The sequence below is a fragment of the Passer domesticus genome, chromosome 1, assembly GCF_036417665.1.
Source record: "Passer domesticus isolate bPasDom1 chromosome 1, bPasDom1.hap1, whole genome shotgun sequence".
NCBI lineage: Eukaryota > Metazoa > Chordata > Aves > Passeriformes > Passeridae > Passer > Passer domesticus.
This window is the reverse complement of record NC_087474.1, coordinates 19,409,177-19,432,944: the sequence shown is the minus strand read 5'-3', so window position 1 is coordinate 19,432,944 and position 23,768 is coordinate 19,409,177. Positions and strand designations below refer to the sequence as shown.

The 23,768-nt window shown below is 37.5% G+C and overlaps 2 protein-coding genes across 3 annotated transcripts in view; both read left to right on the top strand.

The window, feature by feature from the left end:
- The window catches only part of LOC135293972 (macrophage mannose receptor 1-like), a 52,202-nt gene extending 42,164 nt beyond the window's left edge, over positions 1–10,038 (top strand). The window contains exons 23-30 of the mRNA XM_064408687.1: positions 130–232; positions 1,113–1,342; positions 2,413–2,578; positions 2,922–3,074; positions 3,911–4,027; positions 5,485–5,652; positions 8,161–8,220; positions 8,613–10,038. Coding sequence (XP_064264757.1) covers positions 130–232; positions 1,113–1,342; positions 2,413–2,578; positions 2,922–3,074; positions 3,911–4,027; positions 5,485–5,652; positions 8,161–8,220; positions 8,613–8,863 — 1,248 coding nt within the window. The 3' untranslated portion in view covers positions 8,864–10,038. The remainder of the gene's footprint in view (positions 1–129; positions 233–1,112; positions 1,343–2,412; positions 2,579–2,921; positions 3,075–3,910; positions 4,028–5,484; positions 5,653–8,160; positions 8,221–8,612) is intronic.
- Positions 10,039–13,779: 3,741 nt separating this feature from the next.
- LOC135293960 (macrophage mannose receptor 1-like) overlaps positions 13,780–23,768 on the top strand; it is a 31,339-nt gene continuing 21,350 nt past the window's right edge. Inside the window, exons 1-10 of one of the 2 annotated variants that reach the window (XM_064408670.1) lie at positions 13,780–13,968; positions 15,734–16,132; positions 17,385–17,558; positions 18,471–18,635; positions 18,924–19,040; positions 19,279–19,422; positions 20,766–20,948; positions 21,141–21,295; positions 22,076–22,189; positions 22,888–23,003. In XM_064408670.1, coding sequence (XP_064264740.1) covers positions 13,908–13,968; positions 15,734–16,132; positions 17,385–17,558; positions 18,471–18,635; positions 18,924–19,040; positions 19,279–19,422; positions 20,766–20,948; positions 21,141–21,295; positions 22,076–22,189; positions 22,888–23,003 — 1,628 coding nt within the window. In that variant the 5' untranslated portion in view covers positions 13,780–13,907. Of the gene's footprint in view, positions 13,969–15,733; positions 16,133–17,384; positions 17,559–17,996; positions 18,113–18,470; positions 18,636–18,923; positions 19,041–19,278; positions 19,423–20,765; positions 20,949–21,140; positions 21,296–22,075; positions 22,190–22,887; positions 23,004–23,768 lie in introns of those variants that run through there. The other variant, XM_064408679.1, reaches the window with a different exon arrangement.

Sequence of the window (23,768 nt, the reverse complement as noted above, 5' to 3'; positions counted from 1 at the left end):
CAAAGATATGAGACTAAAATCACAGCATTACTTGTGTCTGAAGATGCAAATCAAAGAGTCAAAAGTCAAAAGTTTCATATTTGCTTATTGGAGCTATTTTTAACTGATGTTGTATCTCTTTGCCTCGAGGCTGATTGTGTTGCCATGAAAAACAAATCTGTTAAGGAAGCAGGAAAGTGGGCTGATCAGAGTTGTGATAACAACAGAGGATATATATGCCAAATTAATGCAGGTACTTCTCTTTCTAGTTAAAATCAAACATTTTTCTTCTTCCCCACCCCCCGCCCCCCCCCCCCCCCCCCGGAAATTGCTTAAATATGTGGGTTCAAATATGATTTTTCTTCCAATAAAGATAAATACACAAATTGTTTTTCAGGCGGGAAGAAAAGAGTCAAATAGTCAAATGTGTCAGAAGTCCAGTTAGTCACTGCTCTCATCTGACCCTTCCCAGTAAATGCTGTGTTGCTGTTTTCCTGAGCTGGAATTTGTATCTGCATCTTTGTGTCTAGTATGACCCTTGATATGACATTTGTTCCATAGTTTTTTTAATTTTCTGAGTACATTGGCTTTCAAAATATTTCATGGAAAATACCAGCTTCTACATGTAGCATAAACTGTCTGTAATGAAACTGTGACCCATCTGCATTGAACTTGACAAAAATTGCCTCCAAAAAACAGATTAAAAAGATTTACATCTATCATCAGTAATTCTAAAGGACTGGTCTATTGTAGCCGTTTTTTTCTTGGAAAAAAATCTTTGGGAAACCAAACAGTTTCTGCAAACCATTTCATTTGATGAAAAAAGATTTCATGAAAAAAAAAAGACCTAATCCTAAATAATTTCAGTAATACTATTCTTGATGATTTTACAGAATGCTCCTTTACTCTTTATCAGAATTTGCTTTAAGCAGCTCTTTTTACTTTCTACAGCTTTGTAATTGAATTTTACTATTGTTGCTGGCTTAAAGCTTAGTGCATCTTACCCATGCTGATTATAAACCAGGGAATATGAAATAAGGAAGACTTTTGTTTAGTTCTATTTGCAACTACAGTGAAATCAGGCTCCCCTTTTGAACAAGTATGTAGGTCTTTATTCATTGTTTGTTTTACAGAGGCTGAATTTCTGCCTTCTACAACTTCATCCCCATCCAACATCATCCGTTATGGGAATAGTAGTTACTTGTTCATCCACACCAAAATGACATGGGAGGATGCACGGAAAAACTGCAAACAAAATCAGTTTGACCTTTCCAGTGTCTTAGACACCTACAGTCATTCGTTCCTGTGGCTGAAGATATTAAAGTATGGGGTGCCTGTGTGGATTGGTCTCAACAGTAATGTGGTAAGAACATTAAACTAATTGAACATGATGCTCCTGCTCTCATGGACAAGTCAGGAACTGAAAAGTCTTATAATCGCTCTTTACTTTAGCTGATTTACTTACCTCTCAGACCTAAATACTTAAAATGCTGTCAGAGAAATCCTTCCACTTCTATTAATCTGATTAAATTGTATATATTTCACATGCTTTTCACACTTTTTCTATGATATTCCACTCTGCACTTCCAAATAAGGCATTTTAGTCTAGTGTCTTGGATTATGTCTTTATACATTTCAGGTATAAGTGTGATATATATGTGATATAAAATTCTAGTATTTTAGAATTTACAGAAGAAAACATCTACTTTAATAATGATACCTAATTTTGAGAAGTATAAGAAGTGCTATTGCTATGAATATTTTAACATTTTTGAGGATAGTTATCAAAATAATTAGTTTACCTGGTTTAATTTTATTTGTCTCCTCCTTCTCAGCTGTTTGGTATTTTAATACTTTCTGCATTTTTAAGTACAATGTATTATTCTTCTTGGCACAAACACTTGTTCCACACACTCTGTTTGGCTGAGCAAATGAAAAAATCCCCAAATATATGAACATAGCACACCACTTCCCAAAAATCAAAAGATGACTCTAACATTAATCAGCAGGATAAATCACTGAGTTAACCAGCTTTGGTGGGAAATGATTATGGATTTAAATGTATTTCAAGCTAAAATATTCTACATGTCTTGAAACTTCTGGGGAAAGAGTTAGTGCAAAAATTAGTTATCAGAATTTCACTCTCAATAAATTTCAATTTATTTCAAATAAAATTGTTATTAATCTCAAATTAAAGGTATTATTAAGTTTAACATTAACTCAATGACACTTTGCATTCCTTTTGCTGAAAAGTACTTGTTGCACTGATGTATTTTTCAATAAATATCTGTTACAACAAAAGTTTCAAAGTTTAATCCATTTGTATCTGTTATTGGTTTCTAAGAAAAACCCCAATCCTTTTAGCACAAAGTACTGTGTAGACAGAGTAGATTTCTAGAGTTTAATCATTCCAGCTGATGTTTTTTTCCTTAGACCAATGGGCGTTATGAATGGATTGATAACTGGAGAATGAAGTACACAAAATGGGCTGAAGGGGAGCCAAAGCAAAAACTAGGCTGTGTCTATCTTGACATTACTGGAGTCTGGAAGACAGGATTCTGCAATGAAAGCTACTTCTCTGTTTGCAAAAAATCTGATGGTAAGAACTTGAAATCTGACCATTGCAATTTAATAAACAACTCATTAGAGATGCTGGGGTTTATTTCCAGAGCTAAATAGATGAAATCATTAGAATTTACTTAGGTTGAATTGGGCTACTTTAAAGTTAGGGCAAACACATAGTAAGAAAGAGCTAGTGTGACTGTGAACAGCTATCACTTTACATCAGTTGTGTTAGACAAATTTTGCGAAGTTAAGACTCACACTACTCTGCTATCTATTCTCCTAGTGAATAAAATTGCAATGTCAAAAACTGCAAAAATCAAAAGGCAGTGAATGTAAGGAAGTAGTCACATGGGTTTTTTTAAACTATTTTTAATCAGTTCAAGCTCCCACTGAGCCCCCTCAGCTACCAGGAAAGTGTCCTGAGTCGGAAGGACACAGATCTTGGATCCCTTTCCGAGGTCATTGCTACTACATTGAATCTTCATCTTCAAGAAACTGGGCCCAGGCATCTTTAGAATGCCTTCGACTAGGTGAGTATCCTATTTTTCCTAAACCAAGTATCAAAAGTATCAAGTAACAAAACCTAGTTGTTTTCCTAACTGTGGAAAGCTGAACATGTGTTATGTGTTTTTGTGATTTCAAGGATGGTCCAAGTGTTGGACAAGACAGTTGCATCCAATTATTGCCCTAATTTGAGAGGTAATGGAAAACCTATGGCCCACACTGTCTCATGCATGCGGGACCAGGCATGAGAGGAGCTGTGTGGCCTGGAGTGAAGATCATGAAAATGGAAATCTTGTACTTTGACCCTGATAGGAGATAAAGAGCTTCATCCTCAGCAGTCACTGAAGCTTAATGGAATTTGTATCTTTTGTATTCTTGATCTAATTTCTCCCTGGATTATTGAAGTTTTATACCACTGGAGTGAAAGGTGTTTAGTCTGGATAATATATGAGTAATCTAGGGCTGTTGTGCAGCTCCATTCTCTCAACTTCCTTCTTTGGGAAAGGAATGAAGATTGATTATGCTGGACCTCATACATCTGTAGCTGTTTATGGCATTAGTGGCAATGTGACATAGGTGTCTGGTCTCCCATCAGATTATGCAGAGATCTCATTCGCTCTCCAGCAGAATTTATTATAGCTTTATCTTCACTGGAAGTATATATTGTCATGTGGTCAATAAGAACCCACCAGTGAAACCCATGGCAAATGTAGACACCTGGTAATGGGTGAAAAGATTTCCCCCTCTCTTTTCTGATATTCATGTTGAAGCATTTTGTTGAAGCAGTTTGTTGACAGGACAATGCAAATGTTTTCCACTGTGAAACATCTCTAAGAGATTTTTCTTTCCCTGTATCTTCCAGGTGCCTCTTTGGTCTCAGTTGAAGACACAGCTGAAGCCAACTTTCTGACCTATAGCCTTGAACCACTTGAAGGCAAAACATCAACATTTTGGACAGGAATGTACAGAAATGTGGATGGTACTTTCTCTACTTTCAATGTATTTTTTTTAATGAATAATTACTGCAAGCTTTTTGACATGAGTGTTGAAAATTTCACATAACAATTCTGTAATAAAGAAGTTAAAGCAAGACAGAATAGGCAAGAGGCTGCTTTAATTAAATCCAATATTTGATGATTATTGCTTTCACATTAATGCAATTAATATTAAATTAAATAGATATTTCTGTCCTTATCATAGACTTCAAAGTACATCTTGTACTGTTCAGATAAAAATTACCAGTATAACTGTCAGTGGCAGGGCTGCAAAATAGTTCAGGTGACTTGAGGTGGGGTTTTCTTGAGTTTTGGAAGATTATTTTTATAACTACCTACCCAAGCAGTTGAATTACAGACTTCTTAGGAAAAAACCAACTTTTCAATTACATTGCTTGAATCTTGACCACAAATAGTGAAATTTTTTGGAAAAGGAAAGAATTCAAGGGTAGTCATTTATAGGCATTACACATAGAGGAAAGCTGGGGTTTACTCATGTGGTCAGCTGACACAAAAAATGTTTCTTAAAGTGGTTCTAGAGCAGTGTGGAACAGCACACTTCTCACAGTGACCATAAACACAAGAGTTCTTCAGCTCTTCATTACCATTCTAGATAGTGATTATAGCAATTTCAGCATAACTGCATAGCTAAATTTCATACCTTTATGTGTGTATCCAGATTGTATTCATTTGCCATGTCCTCACACAAAGGGTGTCAGCAATTATAAATAAAACCCCCAAAGAAATGCAAAATATGTAGAATCTTATAAAAATCAAAATACAATTTTCATGCTGAGTCTAAGAATTTGCTTGAGTACAACTTACAGTCACAAGGAGTACATTTATTCTAAATAAATAGCACTATTAAAAGAAAGGAAAAAAAAGGAACCGGAAGGAAGAAGTAGAAAGTCCCAAGCATAGCAGAGCAACAGTGATCACAAGATTTTGGAAGGAGATCTATAAAAAGGAAAATTGTCTGTGTAAAGCTTGTGGAAATGAGTAAAAACTCTAAAACAAATGAAATAAAATTGGACCTAGAAAGACTTCAGTGTGGGATTTGAAAAGAGTAACACAAAAACTTCCTACAACTTACTGAAATAAAGAGCATTCTGGTGAAGTTATATTTTAACATCCCTTATTTCTATAAATTGAATAAATAATTGACACTGCACGTTGCTGTCCCTTGTGGGAGATTCTTCTTGGAACTGTCTTGCCTTTGCAACACCTTAAGCCAGATTTGTCTGCCGTTTTCCAAGAACTGATATTATATCATTTACATAAAGCTTAAGAGCAACTTCTTTTGTCAGAAGTAAATTGTTTAGTGGTCTGTCTCCAAAAGTGGTGACAAGTAAATTTCTCAGGAAGGCAATAAATATGGAGCATGTGAAAGTCTGGAAATTAAGATTATTTTTTCCCCATATTCAATGTTTTTTTCAATTAGGACTATGGTTGTGGCTAGACGGCAGTGCGGTGAATTTTGTCAACTGGAATGTAGGAGAACCTTCTCCTCAGCAAAATGAGCACTGCGTTGAAATGTATGCAGATTCTGGGTATTGGAATAATTTCTACTGCTCTTCCTACAAAGGATATATTTGTAAAAAGCCAAAAAGTAAGTGCTGCATTTGTGAATTTATTTTATGTATGGATTATGCTCTCTGTAGGTTAATATTAGTAGAAGGCTGTTACACACAATGCGTTTCAGCTGGATGTTCTGAGGTTTTATAAATGAAAAAGGATGCACATTTCCATGCCAAAAAAAAAAGATAGAATGATGGAATATTTCTCTTGTCAGAATGTAGTTCTGGACAGTAGTAAAATCTCTTAAGAACTGCATTTAAAAGATTGTGTTCATATCATGGCTGTACCTAGAGTATACACTTGACAAGTTTGTGTGTTTTCTATCAAAAATTTTTGAGAAATCACAATGTGAGGACCATACCTTATATACACAAATCTGTCTCATCTATATGCAAACATATTCCTCAGGGTATCCCCTCTGATCTGCTTGTGGAGTAGCCATTGTTTATTTCCTTCTGCCAGTCTCATGTGCATGTGTTTTCTATGTGTGAGGTAGTGTTTCTATGCATTGAGTATTTATAAAGCATGAATTATTTAACAGCTTGGGATCTTTTGTCTCTGTGGCCTCCTGTTGTAAAAAGGTGAATGAATGGAAAACAAAAGCAAATAGCATAGTTTGAATGTGCTGAACTGAAGGTGTCCTGAAATAACTGAAATTGCACATTTGACAGTCGGAACATCTAGTGTATATGTATTCCTAAAAGTCATCATAAAAATTTCTTTCAGCATATATTGCAATACATGCAAAATATCTTACTTATGCTTCCTAAGAAGGCTGAAATGTGTAGCTGCAACATATTAACTTCCTCTACAATACTGGAAACGAGAGAAATTCTGCTATCCTTTCTGTAAATTTGTTCTCATGCAAAATTATTCTTACTTACTCAAATGCTTGTAATGATGACTGTGTCTTTTACAGGAAGTACTGCAACATCTCAGTATATCCACCCTTTCAGAGTCCATTTATCAATCTTTTTGTATTGTCATTGAGAAAATTCATAGATGTGGGCACCAAGTGTTAAAATAAATCATCACTGCTCCTTTTTGACCATTCAGTTCAATTATTTGTGCTGCTACTGGCATTCACCTGTTTTGATGCTGACCAAAGAGCTGAAGCAGATGAAAGCTAGTTATTTTTTCTAGGATTAGCTTTGGCCAGTTTAGTCTACTAATCTGGAGTGCCAAATATTCAACCTAATTCTAGTTTCAGTGCAAGGATTATATAGACACTCACCCCAAATCAGGACAAAATCTAGTCCGACATTGTCATAGAAATGCAGCTTTTCTTGGCATAGTTTTTCAGAACTGTGACAATGCTCCATGTGCAGAATTTAAACAAACTGTTATAGCTACAGACCAACAAATGGAGCATTAGAAGCGTGGTTTTACAGAGTTGCACTGGCTATTGCTGGCTATGTTTGCTGTTTTCTGAAGAGACTGAAACACAAAAACATGATGGAAGTCTTCCCGTAGAATAGATGTTTTCTGTTTCATTTGTTGAGTTAATTTTTGCCACAGTAATTTGAGAGTTCTGTAGCAGGTCTGTTCCACAATGTATCTAACTTTATTTCACAAGTGAGGAGATGCTCATTCTCGCAAAGACAGGACTCTAGGGAGGCCTTAGAGCACCTAAAGGGGGCTCAGGAGACAGCTGGAGAGGGACTTTATAAGGGCTAGTGGCAATCCAGGGATGGAAATTCACAACCTCCCTGGGCAGCCTGTGCCAGTGTAGTCATGCTCACAATGAAAAAGCATTTCCTAATATTCAGAGGGAACATCCTTGTGCTACACAGCGGTGTCCACACCCTCTCTTCTGTCACCGGGCAGCACTATGGAAAAGATGCAAGTGGGGAGGGGTAAAAATAGTTTAAATTCCTGAGCTTACCTTTTTCACAATGAAACATGATGTACTGATTCAAGATTTAATAATAAACTGATTTTATATCCACATGGCAAAATAAAGACCTTCATCTTAAATGATGGCCCATTTACCCACCAAGCCAGATTTAATGGTGCTGATGTTAAAATTTAAATGAGCTACAAACCCTTTAGTTCAGATGTGATACCTGCTAGGGCACTGTGAAGTTCATGAGTGATTTCAAGTGTCTATGCAGGTAAGCCATCAATGTCTATTGGAAAACAAAATTTATTACACTTTCTATGTTTATATAACAAGTACTGGAAGAATTTTTACTTATATTGAGGATTATATTTGACCATGTCTATGCTCAAGATACTATACAGATTTTCTTCTGGTTTCACTCTGATGTCTGGATCAGTCTTCATGGAGCTTTTTGATATTCCTTTTTTGCTAGTTTATGTAAATTGCTACATATGAGACCAGAATACACTAGACTATTGTGCTATGCCTTAGGTGTATATAACTTTGTATGAACTAAACCCAGGTGTTATCAGTATTTAGTGGTTTGTATTACCATATATTTGTCTAATCATGATTTTCAGTATGTTCCAAAATATAAAAATAAATAATGTAGAAATAAATAATACAAAAATATAATTATTTTTTAATGTTTTCAAGTTCCAGCAACTGAAATGCCGCTAGCATCTGAAATGGCACCAGCTGAAATCTCTACAATGGGTAAGAATATTGTCTTTCAAGTAGAGATAAAATAGTCCCGCATAAGATCATAAACTGAAAATATTCTATTTTGTATTATACCTCTTAAATTTTCTGTTACACCCAAGTACTGCACCTGTTTCCTAGGATGACACTGTTTCCTAGTAGTACACAATATAGTTTATTTGGGTGCATCTACAAATGCAGATTTAAAAAAATAATAATTTTTGATATGGCATGAAATATTAGTGATTTAAAATCAAGTTATTTTATGTTGCTACTTCTCCTTCTTGTTACATTGAAACAAATGATCCCCTTTTTCTTAAAAGATCATGCATTCTAAAGAAGTTGCTTCCAGTAGTCAGATAAAGACTTCTGTAGCATTCTCTTGATGTCTTCCTATTTGTTTTCAGCAATGACAAAAGATGAGAAGGCTTCTACCCTAAACCACAGCAAAACAGGAGTTATAGTTATTGTTGGTATCATCATCCTAGTTGGAAGTGGCCTTGCAGGATATCTCTTCTACAAAAGAAGAAAGAATTGTTTGCCAACAAATGACAGCTTTGAGAATAATTTGTATTTTAATGGTGATGCAGTTCCTGGAATTAGTGACACAAAGGATCTTGTGACCAACATAGAGCAGAATGAACATGCAACACTGTAATGTAACAAAAGGAAATGTAATGTAATATGTAATATAAAATGTAATGTAATAAAATAAAATGTGCCTTGTTTTATAAAAATTATGCAATTAGAATGAAGCCAAAGGTATTTTCTCATGTGCAATTACTGTACTAGCCTGTTTCTGTGTGTGTGTAATGTCATACACTGCAGTTATTTTATTTTGTAGCCATTATATAAAGTAAAAGATTTCAGGTCTCAGGATTTGCTGATCACATTGGTGAATGTGGGTCTTAAGAAAAGTGATAATGTTGACTATTATTAAATGGAACAGTAGAACTTTATAAAATAAAGTAAAATCTAAGAGTCCCTTAAAGAACATATATAAGATTTGATATTTCTGCATCAGATTTTTTTCAAACCATGCTATTGAACAGATACTCAAAGGTATTCAGTAAACATCTTCTAATTTTACCTTCTAATTTATCTTTCAAGTATCCCCGTGGACTTAAGTACAGGCATAGTCACTAGAGAATAAGTCTGTATTTGGGCACATTTCCCCTTTGAGCCATGTGGGGAAAAAGACCTTTATAATATTTCAGTTCCCACAACTTCATACAACACAGAAAACCACTAACGTAGTACTTGCAGTTTATGTATTCTAGGATTTAATCAGGTGAAATCTGGAGGCAGACCTCTGGAGTGGAAAAATGTGGTTGACATTAGCTGCCAGTTTTGGCTGGCCACGAGCGGGTTTGGTGGTGAGAGGTGATGAAGGTCATGGCAAAACTTCCTTCTTATCAGGCAGCGGTTACTGAGGAGAGGGAGGGAGATTGTCTGTGCATGTTCTGAAGGTTTCTAGGAGCAGAAGGTTTCTGCATTGCTGTTATGGTGATCACGTGTTGGTACTGCTCTCTACAGCTTCTCAATGAGTAGCATAGGTTTGTGGGATGAGTGGTGCAAGTAAAGAACAAATTAGCTTTACCAATGCAATAGTTACTACTAATTTTATTTGCTTTCTAAAATGGTTAAATCAGCTACTATTTATGGACATCTTCTATTCCCCAAGGAGTTTATAGTCCTAATTTTTGTAGATCCTGTAAAATGTAAATGGTGTGTGATTCCTCACTTGCTTACAAAGGTTTGCTAGAATTGATTTTGTGGTGTCAGATTTTGCTCTGTGAAATAAAAAAATAACTATCTTTGATTTTTAAAATAGGTTTGCGTTTTATAGTCTCATCTGTATAAGACACTTCAACATGATAAAGTGAAAAAGGAGATGATACCACAGGGGAGACATTGCAGCAAAAGTTGTGATCAAGTATTATATTAACCATATTTCCCTGGATCTGTCCCAGGATTAAATCTGCTTAAAGACAAAACAAAAATGTGAATCGAGTGATTTAGTAAAAATCTGAAATTACAGATGTATGCAGGTAACATGGGAAAATTTGTCTGGGAACTTTTTTCTCTGGCACTGCTCACTTTCTCCCATCTATTTCCTTGCTCTGTTCCTGCTGGTGTTTCCATTTTTAATGCACAGTTGTTTAAGCATGTTTTTTTCAAGGATTGGTATCTCTAATGGTTTTTTATGCCATCCGATATGGCTCCTGAGTGGTTTGTGATATTAAGGGTCATGTTGTTGCAGTTATAGGGAGTTATGGTGCCAGATAGAAATTTATGTGAAGCAGACAATGAAAGGCCAAGAGAGCCTGACTGGAATCCCAGCCTCAGTGTGCTGGCTGTTGAGCAAGCAACAAACAGGTGCAGTCTCACCTAAAAGGAGCTCAGTCCTCTTCTGGGCCCTGCACAATCTTAAAGTGGTATCTGTACACTGAGTCATTCTTCCAGATCACCTTTGTTCCCACGCACATATGCAAAGGTTGCAAAGAAGAAAAAAATAGAGGGGGTATTTCATTTCTGGTTCTTTGCCATACTTATAAAGTACATCACTAAAAAGAATCAAGGAGGGAATCCAGATACTGGAGCCCGGATTGTTCTGAGCTCACTGTTCCATTTATTTTTCCTGAAATCCAGCACCTTCTCTGAGTTGAGGAGAGTTAAAAATGCCATGCTTATTCATAGCTAGCAGAAGGTGTAGGTGCTTCTGTGTCAGTTCTGCTCTCCTGTCCAACCAAGTATAGAAGAAATAGAGAAGGTTTCAAATAAGAATCCCTACTCTGAAGATGGAGCTGCTTAACCTGCTCATTTTAGAAGGAGTGTAAGTTAAAAAGACTTGAAAGATTTTCAGAAGAGGGGGAAATTTAAGCTGCATGGCTTACAGTATTTCCTATTTCAAGACAACGGAATTGAATCAAATTTCCCATTAAAAATTGATAGAAAACCAGTAGCATTTACAGCACAGGAAATCATTACAGTTCCATGTTATAAGCAGAACATGAGCACTGATGCTTTGTATACAAACTATAACAGAAATTTTTGAATAAAAGGTAGAGTAACAAACAAACTTGAACACTTTAAACAATATCTAATTAATATAAGATCAAATGGAAAGCTTTTACCCAGGAACAGAGATAAGTAAAATATACTTCTCTATTTGACTGGAAAAAAGAAATGTGTCTTACTGGAAATGAGTCATCTTCATATGGGCACACTAATTTTATATTTTACATATTCTGATCCTTCGCCAAATCTTTCAACCATTTTCTACTACTGACTGCTGTTCATATTGGGGCTGGTCAGGTGCCTTAGAATCAAACTGTTGTTCTTGTGACCTCTTACTTTGTCTCCCAAGTAAATGACAGTACTTAGGGGAGGTCTCAGGCTGTATTTTGTATACATATATATATTCACAGAGGGATTGGGTTCTTGCTTTTCTGAAATATACTTGCTGTAAAAACAAGGAACACAATGGCTTGAAAAACAAGATGATGAACAAGGGAAGCTTGGAAACTGTGATTGTCCTCTGTGTGGGGATTCTGGATTGAAATCTTATATCAAGTTATAACAGGCTAAATGATCACAAAATTACTTTCATATTTTAAGTGGGTTTTTAAAAATTAATATAGGGAAGCATCCAGTTGAATCCAGATGGCCTCACCCATCCATTTCTGTGAGCACCTGAGGAATGACTTGATGGCAATATTCAATAGTGTGTAAGGTTTTATCTCTTCACATTGCTGTGTTTCTTGATACACTTGTGTTTAATTCTCATTTCCCCTTTTCTCTGAAAAAGTTTGGACTTTAGAAGAAAGGTGGTGAATCTGCACACTGTGAGTGTAACTTCCTGCCTGGGAGCAGAGATTGCCAGAGGAACAATGCTGACTCAACACAAACCCCAGCAGCTTTTGTTCCTCGCCACTTTTAAAATGTCAGGCTGTGCTTTGCCAAATGGCAGATCCTGGGGCACATCTTCCCAGTCCTCTGGTTTTCTTTCCCGCTTTGTGGGCTGTGATGCAATCTGCTCAAACACACAAACACTGAGGTAAAGCTGACTTCAGTACGTTTTACTCTTGTTCAGCCTCTCTCAACAGATTATCAGTACCAGTCCCTCACCCACCACTGGTCTGTGTTCAGAACAGAACCAGTTTCCTTTTCTCTGTTATAATTGTCCTTGTTACACTCTGGTAGATTTGTATATTCTGAGATGTTTTATACAGCAGAATCACAAGACATGTATGTCTTGCTCCTGAACAAGGAAGGAAGGAAAGATGGAAAATTGAGGCTGCATGCTCAAACATTCTAGTGTTGGGAAGTACCAGAATGCTTGACTGCAGCCATCCTTCTATATGGATCATAGCTTAGTGAGTAATTGGATTCTGCTGCTTTGTGGAGCAGCCCTCATTTCTTCCACTTTGCTCAGGTCTCAGTATCCTTTTCAGGCTCCCTTCTTTACATGGTGTTGCTCTAGCTGTGTCTGCTGGCCTTGGGGTTTCACCATTCTCACTCACTGCTGTGGCTTTTTTCTACTCTAATTCCCTGCATACATTTTCAGACCCTGTTATTCATCTACATCTGAGTCAGAGTAATAGAAGCAAAATCCCACAACTTCATGTGGGTGTCCAGGCTTTTCACTACCTGCAACAGCAGCAATTTTGCTGCAGATGCAATACTGGGGAAGGTATGCCACACCAGCCTCTCCTAGAGGTATGGGAAATGAAAATTTTCGAAGTCCATACACAAAAACTGATGCAAAGCTTCCACCAGAGTCCCTTTTCTTGTCCCTGTGCTCTAAGATTTTTGAGCTTTTTAAACTATCATGGAGAAAGCTTTATCAAATAAAGATCAGAATTTTGTCAGAATGCCTGTAGGGTGTACACTTCATGGGGTGCAAACTTTCACAGACTAGTGGGATGAAAAATGAGGCAGTATTCCTCATCAGTTTAGTTTTCCTCACTAGCAGTAATTGAAAATGCAGTATTTTCCAGTTACAGGTTTTTTTCTTCCTAGGATTGTGTGTTTTCTTTCCCATTTTTTTCAGTGGTTACTGTCAGCTGGGTAATTATTCCTGCAAGAATGGAGCAAAAGAAATAATAGGTGTCTCCTGCAGAATGCAGATCTGACTTTCTACAGCCTATTTTTTTCTTTTCCGTGGAATTTCAGGCATGGAAAATTCTATTTCTCTCTGACTCCAGGGTCATAGTTACTTGATGTAACTATGTGTGGTGTCCCAGCAGATTTTTCACAAAACTGCAGTGCACTCTGGCTTTTTTCATCATATATTGATACAGACAAATCTTGCTCTTCCTTTTTACTTCTCTTATTTATTTCTGCAAATGAGACAGTAATCTCACCTTTTGGTAAAAATAATGGTTCTGAGTTATAAAGTATGTCTTAAAAATCCACATTAAAATCTTACCTGTTACATCTTATATTTCCATGGCAAACTTTTATATAGTAGAAAAACTAGCTTAGGAAGCAAAGTTTACTCATTAATGTATTATTTCAAAATTACTCATGTGACATGACACAGTTCCTTATTTGAAGCTCAGAACTTCCCTGTATCCGTTTGGTCTTAAAAAGGGTTTGTTAATCCATTTCAGTGCAGTGGGGTTTTCTTGCAAGGCACTGACTTGGTCTTTAGGACCAATACGAGGTGAAGGGAAGAAAGGAGTGAAATATTTGCCATGTCTCTCTACTTGCAGCTGATTTTTCTTCTCTCCATTAGTACATCTCTTCAAATGTCTGGTAAGTCTTTGTCCTCTGCTTAGTGTGGAGGTTTTCAAGTTCTTTAGCATCTGTTCTAGTTATCTCCCTTAGTGGGCAGTGAATTTAGATCTAGTCACAGTATATGATTTGAAAATGTTGTGTTCAACTTGAAGTTTGGTGATACCTGCATAGGCATTCTCTTTCCTTAACCCAGGTTTCAATGTGGTATACGAGTGAAAGGAATATGCCAGCAGAGGTGGCCATAACCTTGTCAGTGCTGATTCTTGAGAAAGCTGAATGCAGACAAAAGCTGACAAAAACTTTACCCCATTGGAGGCCAGAAGAGTTCAGTACAAAGCAGCGAATTCTCAGAATGCACAGAACTACTGGCTGATGTGTGCTTTGAGTTTTTTGGCAGCTCTTTCAGACCATAGCATACCAATCAGTGCATATTGAAAACTCGTTTCCAAACTGAGAGCTTTAAGAAGGACCTTAACATCTCCCATCCATTAGATTTCACACCCTTCAACTGCTGAGAGGAAAAAAAAATGACACTGTGTCTTTTCCATGGCAAGTTCCTAGCTAGAGAACTCTGGAAGTCCAATACTATTGCTTGAATGGCAACAGGGACCATCCAATGCATCAATGATGTAATCCACCACAGGCAATTTCTTCTGGGCATGCTTCTGGGTGAGACCAAGCCAGCTCTATCCCATCCTCTGCCAACCTGCCCAAGAACCACTGCAGCCAGAGAGCTCTGTCAGGGAAAATATTATCTGGCTTGTTCTGGTCTGTAGCCTTTTAGAGCAACAATACCAAGGCTGCTCAAGCACTCCCTGTCAGCTTTGGGGTGGGAGGGTTGTGAAGGCCCATTTTAATACAAGTTTCTGGCCTTGGCAAGAAACCTTGGGTAAAGGTCAATGGCACAACCGAGTGAGTTGGGTGATGTTGCCTGTCACCTAGAAGGGAGCAAAGGGATGCAAGCTGAGATGCAAAAACAGTGAAGATTTGGAGGAGGCTTTTTGTTGAAGTGGATTTTAAGAAACAAAACCCTGATGTTCAGTGTCTCACATTTCTATTTACAAAAGTAGTTATTAATAGCACTTAGGACATTGGTGTAGTTTAACTGTTCTTAGAACTGTTGATGCTGCAAGTTGTGGCTTCCCTCCTGAGAAGCCTACAAGTAAAACTCTGTGAAGAAATGAATTTTTGCCCAGCTGCTAAAAATTTCCTAGATAATTAACCAAAAATGAAAAATACACTTTCTTGGTGAGCTGAAAACCAGTGTTTTTCTTGGCCAAATATAAAAATTATTTAATTTTGAGTATGTAAATAATTTTTAATAGCTCTAAAGCAAAAAAGTACCCTTCCATACAGAATTAAAGCCCATTTAAATATGATTTTGTGAAACTTTGAAGAAATTATGAAATGTAATGAAGGTCATTTTGACATGCTTTTTGAGACCACTGTGGTTTCAGAAGGGATATGAAGAAGAACAATTTCTCTTGAAAGAGCTGTATTTTCAGGTCTTATGATTTTCCATTTTAAGAATATTTTCATAAATATCCTTCATACCAATGATTAACTTTGCTTGATTTATCTCTCTGTGAACTATATATACTATTTTGGCGGTTTTTGGTTTGGTTTGGTTTTGTTCATTGGTTTGGGGTCTTTTTTGGTTTTTTTTGGTTTTGGTTTTGGTGGTTGGTTTTTTTTTGGTAGCAGACTGTCATATAGCAACTAATTGCCTTTATCTCCTAAGAAACCCCTCCTCAAGTGTTTGCATTACAATTTTATTTTATAGGTAGGGGAATATTTTCAATCTATAATGAAGAGAACAAGCTCTGTGCCCAAGCTCAGAACTCCAGCTCAGTCATAACCACCACGTGTGATGAGCATGATGAGTTTCAGAAGTTCAGGTGGGTCTCTCCCACTCAGCTGCTGAGCGTGGCACTCAAGCTGTGCCTGGGAGTGCTCGCCAAGGACGACGAGGCTGCTGTCACCTTGGAATCCTGCAACAGGACAAATGAACTCCAGTGGTGGGAATGCAAAAATGAGACACTTGCAACCTATGGCAAGGATTTGTTTCTCAGCTATGGCAAGGGGAAGGGGAAGAAAATGAGGCTGTCCAAAGTATCCAGCAAAGGGAGCAGGTGGAAAATCCATGGAAGTGCAGACAGTGTGTGCTCTCAGCGCTATGAGGGTGAGTACTGAAATTCCATCTCTATTTCTTGGTGACTTGACTGCCCCTTCCTACAAAGCATGACACTGCCTACTTGACAGGCAGCAACCATTTTCTTAGGGTGACATCAGCAGAGGAACTAATTATAAATAAGATGTAGAAATGAAAGGTGAATATATCTGTTTACTTTTCAGCAAATATAGCTGTATACATTTCTGCATAACTTATAAGGGGCAATTCTTTCAAATGATAGAATAAAATTACAAAGGTCCATGATGCAAGCATAAGGAAGAATAGGAATTCTGTTTGTACAACAACAACAAAAGGAAATCTATGACTGTTTTAAAATATGTCTGATCAATTTGTAGAAGAGATGATTGTGTTATATTTATTTTTTATTATTGGCTTTGTTTGGTTTGACCTCTAATAATCTCTAAGTGAATTTCTAGTTTAGATAGAATGAATCCACAATTAACATTATTTACCTAGTGTTTTCCAGGCCTAGTAAAAACAAAAAGTAGAAAAAAACCAAAAGGAAAAATGGTACAAAATGGTTTAGGATGCAATGCTTTATCATCCTGGAAAAAGACACCTAGAGAGTAAGACCTCTTTTTCCTACAATTTTATGGCTCTTGGGCTATGTAGAGAGGGCATTCAGGATAAAGTGATCAATCTCCTTTCTGTTGTGACACTGGTATGTTGGGAATTTAAATAACAATAGAATAAATTTTTGTTGTACACTGCAGCTGTTGCACAGGAATCAAGTTTGTCATAATTTTGTATGGACAAATTAGAGTGAAGAGTGATGGAAGGGTCACTTCCTAGCAGAGTCCTTGCAAATTTAAGATACAGATTCCTCTCATGAAGACTAATAAAAATGTTGTGATACCTCCTTTCCAAGTTTTTTCAACAATGCAGGGGGAAAAAAAGAGAATATATACATATAATCTAAGGACAGAAGTATGTATGTCATGGGAAAAGCTGAGTCACAGGGACCTCTGACACAAGAGTCCAGAAAGCAATGCCATGACAAAGTTAAACAGAAATTAGTTTGAGGCCCAATTAAGTGTTTGAGTGTCTGAGTTCTGAATGTTGTGCCACAGCCATACCTGATTGGCACAACAGCCCTTTAGAGGTTTGGAACAACAAAGCACTGGTGGATTGAGCCCCGCATGACTCAGCTTTGCCCATGGAAAACTGGCTGTGAGCGTCACTGTGGTGAGCATCTGATGCCAGCTGACTGTTGAGTATTGATGTCTGCTTTTCTCCATAGATATCTATACCCTCGGAGGAAATGCCTTTGGTGCACCCTGTGTGTTCCCTTTTAAGTACCAGGGGAAATGGTATGCTGAATGCATCCCTGGAAAGGATGATGCAGACTCCCTCTGGTGTGCAACTTCTCCAGATTTTGATAAAGACCATTTGTTTGGAAACTGCCCGATAAAAGGTAATTTATTTATAAAAATCTCAGGAAAGCTGTTAAGAAAAAGTGTGATCCACTGTCATGGTCAAAATGTTCTTGGGATGTGGAAGTAGCATTGGACATTGAGCTGAATTCTGGCTCACCTAGTTCACTGGTGAGCTGTGCAACAGGGACATGAGGCATCAACAAGGACATGAGCCATCTGCTCTGCACTCCCACTGTCCTACAGTGTCCCCAAGACTGGTACTCACAGGGAGTATTCTGAGGGTGGTGAGTGGGACTGATGGGTAAACAAAGAGGAAAACCCTAGGACTGGGTTTTGAGACAAAAGGAAGTGCACTGGATGAGGGAGGTGAGATTTATCAGGTGACTGTGCTGTGTTAATTGATGGAGGAGAGAACAGGAGGGCTTTTGTGAAGGGAAGGGTGCAGGACACAATGAAGGCAATGACCTTCACCTGCCTTCAGTGCTTCCATACACAAATTCCCTGCCCTTCATCCCCTATTCACATGTGATTGTGTGGAAATGGTAATTTCGGTTTAATTGGGTGGTCTGGAAGAGCATAAGAGCGTCTGAAGGTAAGAAATGGGTGTGGAAACCAAAACTTCTATATGGTGAAGAGAGAAATACTTGTAGGGATAGAATTTATCAATGAGTGGGTTAATGTGGACTGAAATGTGAGAGAAGTAGATGAGTTACATAAATAAAAAGGAACAGGGTCAATGTAGAAAAATTAGGTTTGTAAGGATAAACAATTCCTTATGTGATTGAAACATTTTTAATACTGAATGAACGAAAGTATATTTATGTGAGGAAAAAGATATGTAAAAATTATCAAATCACACAGTTATATAATTTTAGTCTGCAGCAAAGATTTTATTTTCTGGGTTAGTAAACATGATTATCTTGTCAAATTGCTGGAATCATCTTTTATAGACACCACCCACAAAAAGTTTTGGAAAACAAATCCTGTGACAGAAACACGCTATCAGATAAACTCAGAGTCACTTTTGACATGGCACCAAGCAAGAAAAAGCTGCCAGCAGCAGGATGCAGAATTACTGAGCATCACAGACCTTCGTGAAGAAATGTATTTATTAGGTAAAGTAAAAATACCCTAAAATTAAAAAAAAAGAAAAAGAAAAAAGTACTGTTTAAAACGTAAGTCAGATCCAAGGATTTAACATGGATACTAATATCTATCTCTTAAAATATGTCCCAGTGACATTTGTACAAGAGTTGTTCTTCTCACAGAACCCTATATTAAAATAATGAAAATAATCTAACTTATACTAAAAAATTTTATCACTTGTGCTTTAAAATATTATTTCAAGTTTTATTGAATAACTTAAATCAGTGGCGTTTAAAACCTGACTTTTGGCCATTTAGGGCTCACTAGTGACCTGGGCATCAATGCAAAGCTCTGGATTGGTCTCTATGATGCACTTGACAGTGGCTGGAAGTGGGCTGGGGGAAGTCCTTTCAGATACCTCAACTGGGCTCCAGGTAAGTGCACTTTTCTTAAATGATGATCAATATCTGGGTCAAAATTTCCTCCTCTTCTCTCTCCTCCTCTCCTGTTCCCATCACACTGATGCTCCCTTGTCACACCTCTTGGGATTTATCACTCTAAAGAATAACACCCCTGTGGCTTTGCAGCTGCAAAGGTCATGCACACCCCCTCCTGTGAAGAGGTGAAAAGTTTCACTGTTAACAGAGGGATTCTGTTGCTTTTTTTTTAAAGGAAATCCCTCTGTGGAATCTGGAAAAATATGTGGGACCTTCCAAGGTAGGAATGGCAAATGGGAAAACCAGCTGTGTGATCGGAAACTGGGATATATCTGCCAAAAGAGAAACACCTCCCTGGATTCTTTCACCATCGCCTCAGGTATGCTGGTCAAAAGCTAAGGCTGCTTTTACAATCAGTGAAATGTTGTGAGGATGTCATACATGAAAAGGCAACATATTGTCAAAACACATTGCTTACCCTTGTTGACCTGGGTCAAATACTGAGAAGATTTTAATTTTCTGGCTCATTTTAAAGATGATGTCTAAATGCTGTTCATCATTTGGAAAAGAGCCCAGGGTAAAGAAGAAGGCAGGATTAGGTGTTTAGCCATGTTATCCAGACCATAAAATACTGATAAATATCCTCTGATCTGATATACACTCTAAACCTATGCCCTGCTAAAAGATCTGAGCCAGAGTTCATGCTCCCCTGCTCTCTGTGACCCTTTTTGTTCTATTCTGAAAGGAAAAAATCAGACTACGCACCTGGAACCTTTCCCCTGTTGAGCTCTCTTTTTACTTGAGGCAGATTAGGTCTTAGCTATGTAAAGAAAAAGGTGTGCAGTTGCTTAACTGGGAATTCCCAGCACATAACTAACTTCACAGCACCTCACTCTCCTAATCTATATGAGTATCTGAGATCATACAGCTCAGGGGAGCATGCATATCCTGTACTTTCTGGCTGTATCCAGGCAGCTTTCTGACCCTGCTAACCTTCAAACTATGTTTGGATGTTGCTCAGGGGAACGTAATTTGCCCAGGTCCAAACCGTGCCCAGGGAGCATCAGACAAAGCAATTGACCAGACACCAATTCTGGGCACACATCCTCCCCTCTTCATTTTGCTCTGTAGGTGCAGAGCATGGGAACTTTACAAGCAATGCAAGATGGGCTGGCCATACTGAATTCATACCAAGAAATCAGTGTTGAAAAAAGTGTGTGGCATTTCTGTGCAGCTGGAATGCCTGGTATAACATTTCTGGTATAACGTGGTTGTGTTTGGACATTGATATGATTTGGGCTGTGTAGGAGCTCCAACTGGCTCCTGAGCACCTGCTGTTTCCAGGAAAAAAAATATAAAAAGCTACAAAATTCAGTAACTTCCTACTCAGAGTCCCAGAGTAGGAAAAGAGTCCCTTTTCTGTAGGACCTGGCTGTTCCCAGAGCCTCACTGAGAGGGATTTGATGTGGACTTGTGCCCTGCACATTTGCATGCCAAATTACTCAGTATTTACTTAATCCTGTAAAACAATTTTTTGGGAGGTCCAAGCACAAATAGGAAGGAAAAAAATTGTTCTTAATCTTTGTACCCTCAGACTTTGGTTTCTCTCCTCTTTCAGTATGTACTCCAATATTTCAAATTCATATCGGTACAGGTAACTTTCTTTTTGATGTAAATAAAATACTGAAAAATAACTTCTCATTAATAATATAATTTTTTTAGGTGATTCAAAGCATTTTAAATGCCCCAGGGAATGGGTGGCCTATGCAGGTCATTGCTACCGAATTTATAGAACACCAAAAATATGGAAAGAAGCACAGTCTTCCTGCAGAAAAGAGGATGGAGAGCTGGCGAGCATTCATAATATTGAAGAGTACAGTTTTACAGTGTCACAGCTCGGGTACAGTGAGTATTCCTGGAAGATCACTTTCTTTCTTTTTTTTTAATCTGGGATTATGCTCTTGCTACTATTCATTTAATTATTATAACCATGGTTTTCTTTTTTTTTTTTTAAGTTCTTCAGTCAAAAGTAGGTGTGAGATGTAATTATTCCACTCTATGATATATCCATACCTACAATTAACTTTGTGTTCCCAGAGCCAGATGATGAACTCTGGATTGGTCTAAATGACTTCAGGATTCAAATGTACTTTGAATGGAGTGATGGCACACCTGTCACTTATACCAAATGGAACCATGGACAGCCAACCCACACTTGGAATAAGGCAGACTGCATCCTTATGAAAGGACAGGTAAAAATCCCTTCCCCCCCTTTCATGCTTTCTTCTGTCTTTTTGCCTCCTAAATGAAAACATTCATGATTACAAAAAAAAAAAAAAAAAAAAAAAAAATTATGAACTTGGTTTAATTTAGGATATTTTACTGTGGAAGGATACTCGAAACCAGAAGCTGTGTGGTGCACCAGAAGCAGTGCACTGCATGGAGACTTTGTCTTCTCTGAGAAAATTCTCATCTGAAATTGGTTGAAATCACTCATCATCCACATGGAACATGACTGATCATAGACAAATAGATTCTTGGAGCACAGACATTCTCATTTTTTCTCTGAAACTACTAAAATATATGGGGTTTAGAGTTACTTTGGAGGCACAAACCCAGATTTTATTTTGTTTTCTACTCATTATTAAAAAAAGAGTGTAATGTTATGGAAAACTTGCACAAGATATTTTTTTCATATTTTATGTTTGGTTTATCAAGCATTTGCTTGCCATAGTAATCTGGTTATACAACCATAATAGATGTTATGCTGGTGAGAATAGAGAGGAACCTAATGTTTCTTTCCTGCTCTCATCAGTCCCTGAATCTTTAATAGATACCTTCTCACACCTCTGAGGAAATGTGTCCCTTACTGTATGTGAGTTTTGGAGAAAAAAAACAAGGCAAGGAAGAGAGCTGAAACAGTCTCAGCCATAGGAAGACTGAAGGGTTCTTTCTGAGGATGGATATTCTTGTTGGACCTGAACTGTCTCTAGCTTTCACTTCTCTTTATGGTTTCTTTTTACAATACTTAGGACGGATCCTGGGCTGACAGTGCTTGTGAAATGAAATTTGGCTACGTCTGTAAAAGGAAACCCTTGGCTGAAGAAGCAGGGGAGGCTGAAATTACTTACCCAGGCTGCCAGAAAGTAAGTGTAAAACAAAAGCAGTAAAAGGTGATTGCATATTATTTTCACTCCCATGATAATAACTATAATGGAAGCAAATTATTTTGACTGTTCTTGGTGGAGCCTAGAAAACTATTTCATAAGTATTGATACTTAGACCAATAGGGAAACTTTTGCTTTATTTAACTGAATTGGAGCTTGACTTATTTTTTTTATTCCCTTACAAGTGTATTTCACTCAGCTCTCTCCTACTGTGGAGCTGATCACTGCACCCATAAAAGCCACTCTCTGCAGAGCGATCTTTTCAGGGTGCAACACATGTGTCAAGGGTTGCATGCCTCCTCAGTTCTATCAGTCTGCCACAGGAATCAGGAATATTTGAGCTGGCTGTTTTGCAGACTGTAAACTCTTGTAACAGCTGCTAATCCACTGAGAAGTCAGAGGAAGCTTTACACAGGGAACTGCAACGTGGTTGTGGCTGCCAGCCCCAAGGCATAACCACGGGTCACTGTTTGCAAAGACCCCTGGTGTGTCTTGTATCAAGCGATAAAACCATGGAGTTATGGTCACAAAAGCAATGTTTGATTACCCTCTTGGTTCCTTTCTTGGCCTTTGGGATCAGCTTAGACTTGTGGTGTGGTACTAGTGTGGCATTTGGAAGTGCACAAAGCCATGCAATCTGACAGCCTCTCTGCACATCTCTGCTTCTACACTGACAGGGCTGGATAAAGCATGGCTTTTACTGTTACTCCTTGGTGCAGTTGCCAACAACATTTTCAGATGCAAAAAAAGTTTGTGAAGAAAACAAAGGTTACCTGGCTACTGTAAGAGACAGGTATGGAAACATAACTCTTGTCCTCTAATGTATATAACAAGGATGGAAGTGTTAAACAGAAATTTCTTCTTACTTAGCAGTTATTCATAATGTCTATCTAGTGTGATACCACTCTTTCCAGGAAAATTTAAGGTAGAGCTGATGAAGTATTGCATAAATACATCAGGGGCTTTTAGGTCATCAATACAATCATTCAGGCTATTGTTACTACACACACAGTTGTCGCCTCTGGAAATTAAAAAATTGGGTCACCTGCACAACAGCTACAGATTGGCAGATTGTTTTAAAACTTATTGAACTAAAAATAAACAGATAAATATGGAACTATTTATTTCTCTTGGATTCAAGCTTTTCAGCCTTTTTTAAAATTCTTTGCAACAGCCAGGTCTGGAAGAATTTTAGAATAAAAGTAGATTTTTTTCCCCCACAGTTACAAGATTTAAAGATCTAGAAGCTCTTACTGAGCTTTATTATAAAGCTCAGTAAATCACTGTATCTCTTATTAATACAGAATGAGAAATATATAGACATTACCTTAAGTATAGTTTGGCTTGTGTTCATTGCACAGTTAAAAGATGAATAGAATCATCCTAAATTCTAGATATAATTTACTTTGGCAAAATATAAGGGAAAAATTATTTTGCATGATAATTACAACTATAGAAGTAAGATAATTACCCTTGCTTCATTTTGTACATATTGACAAATCACCTTATATTTACCAGATTTGCTACCATCAACTGTTTGAATAAGTGAACAAATTCT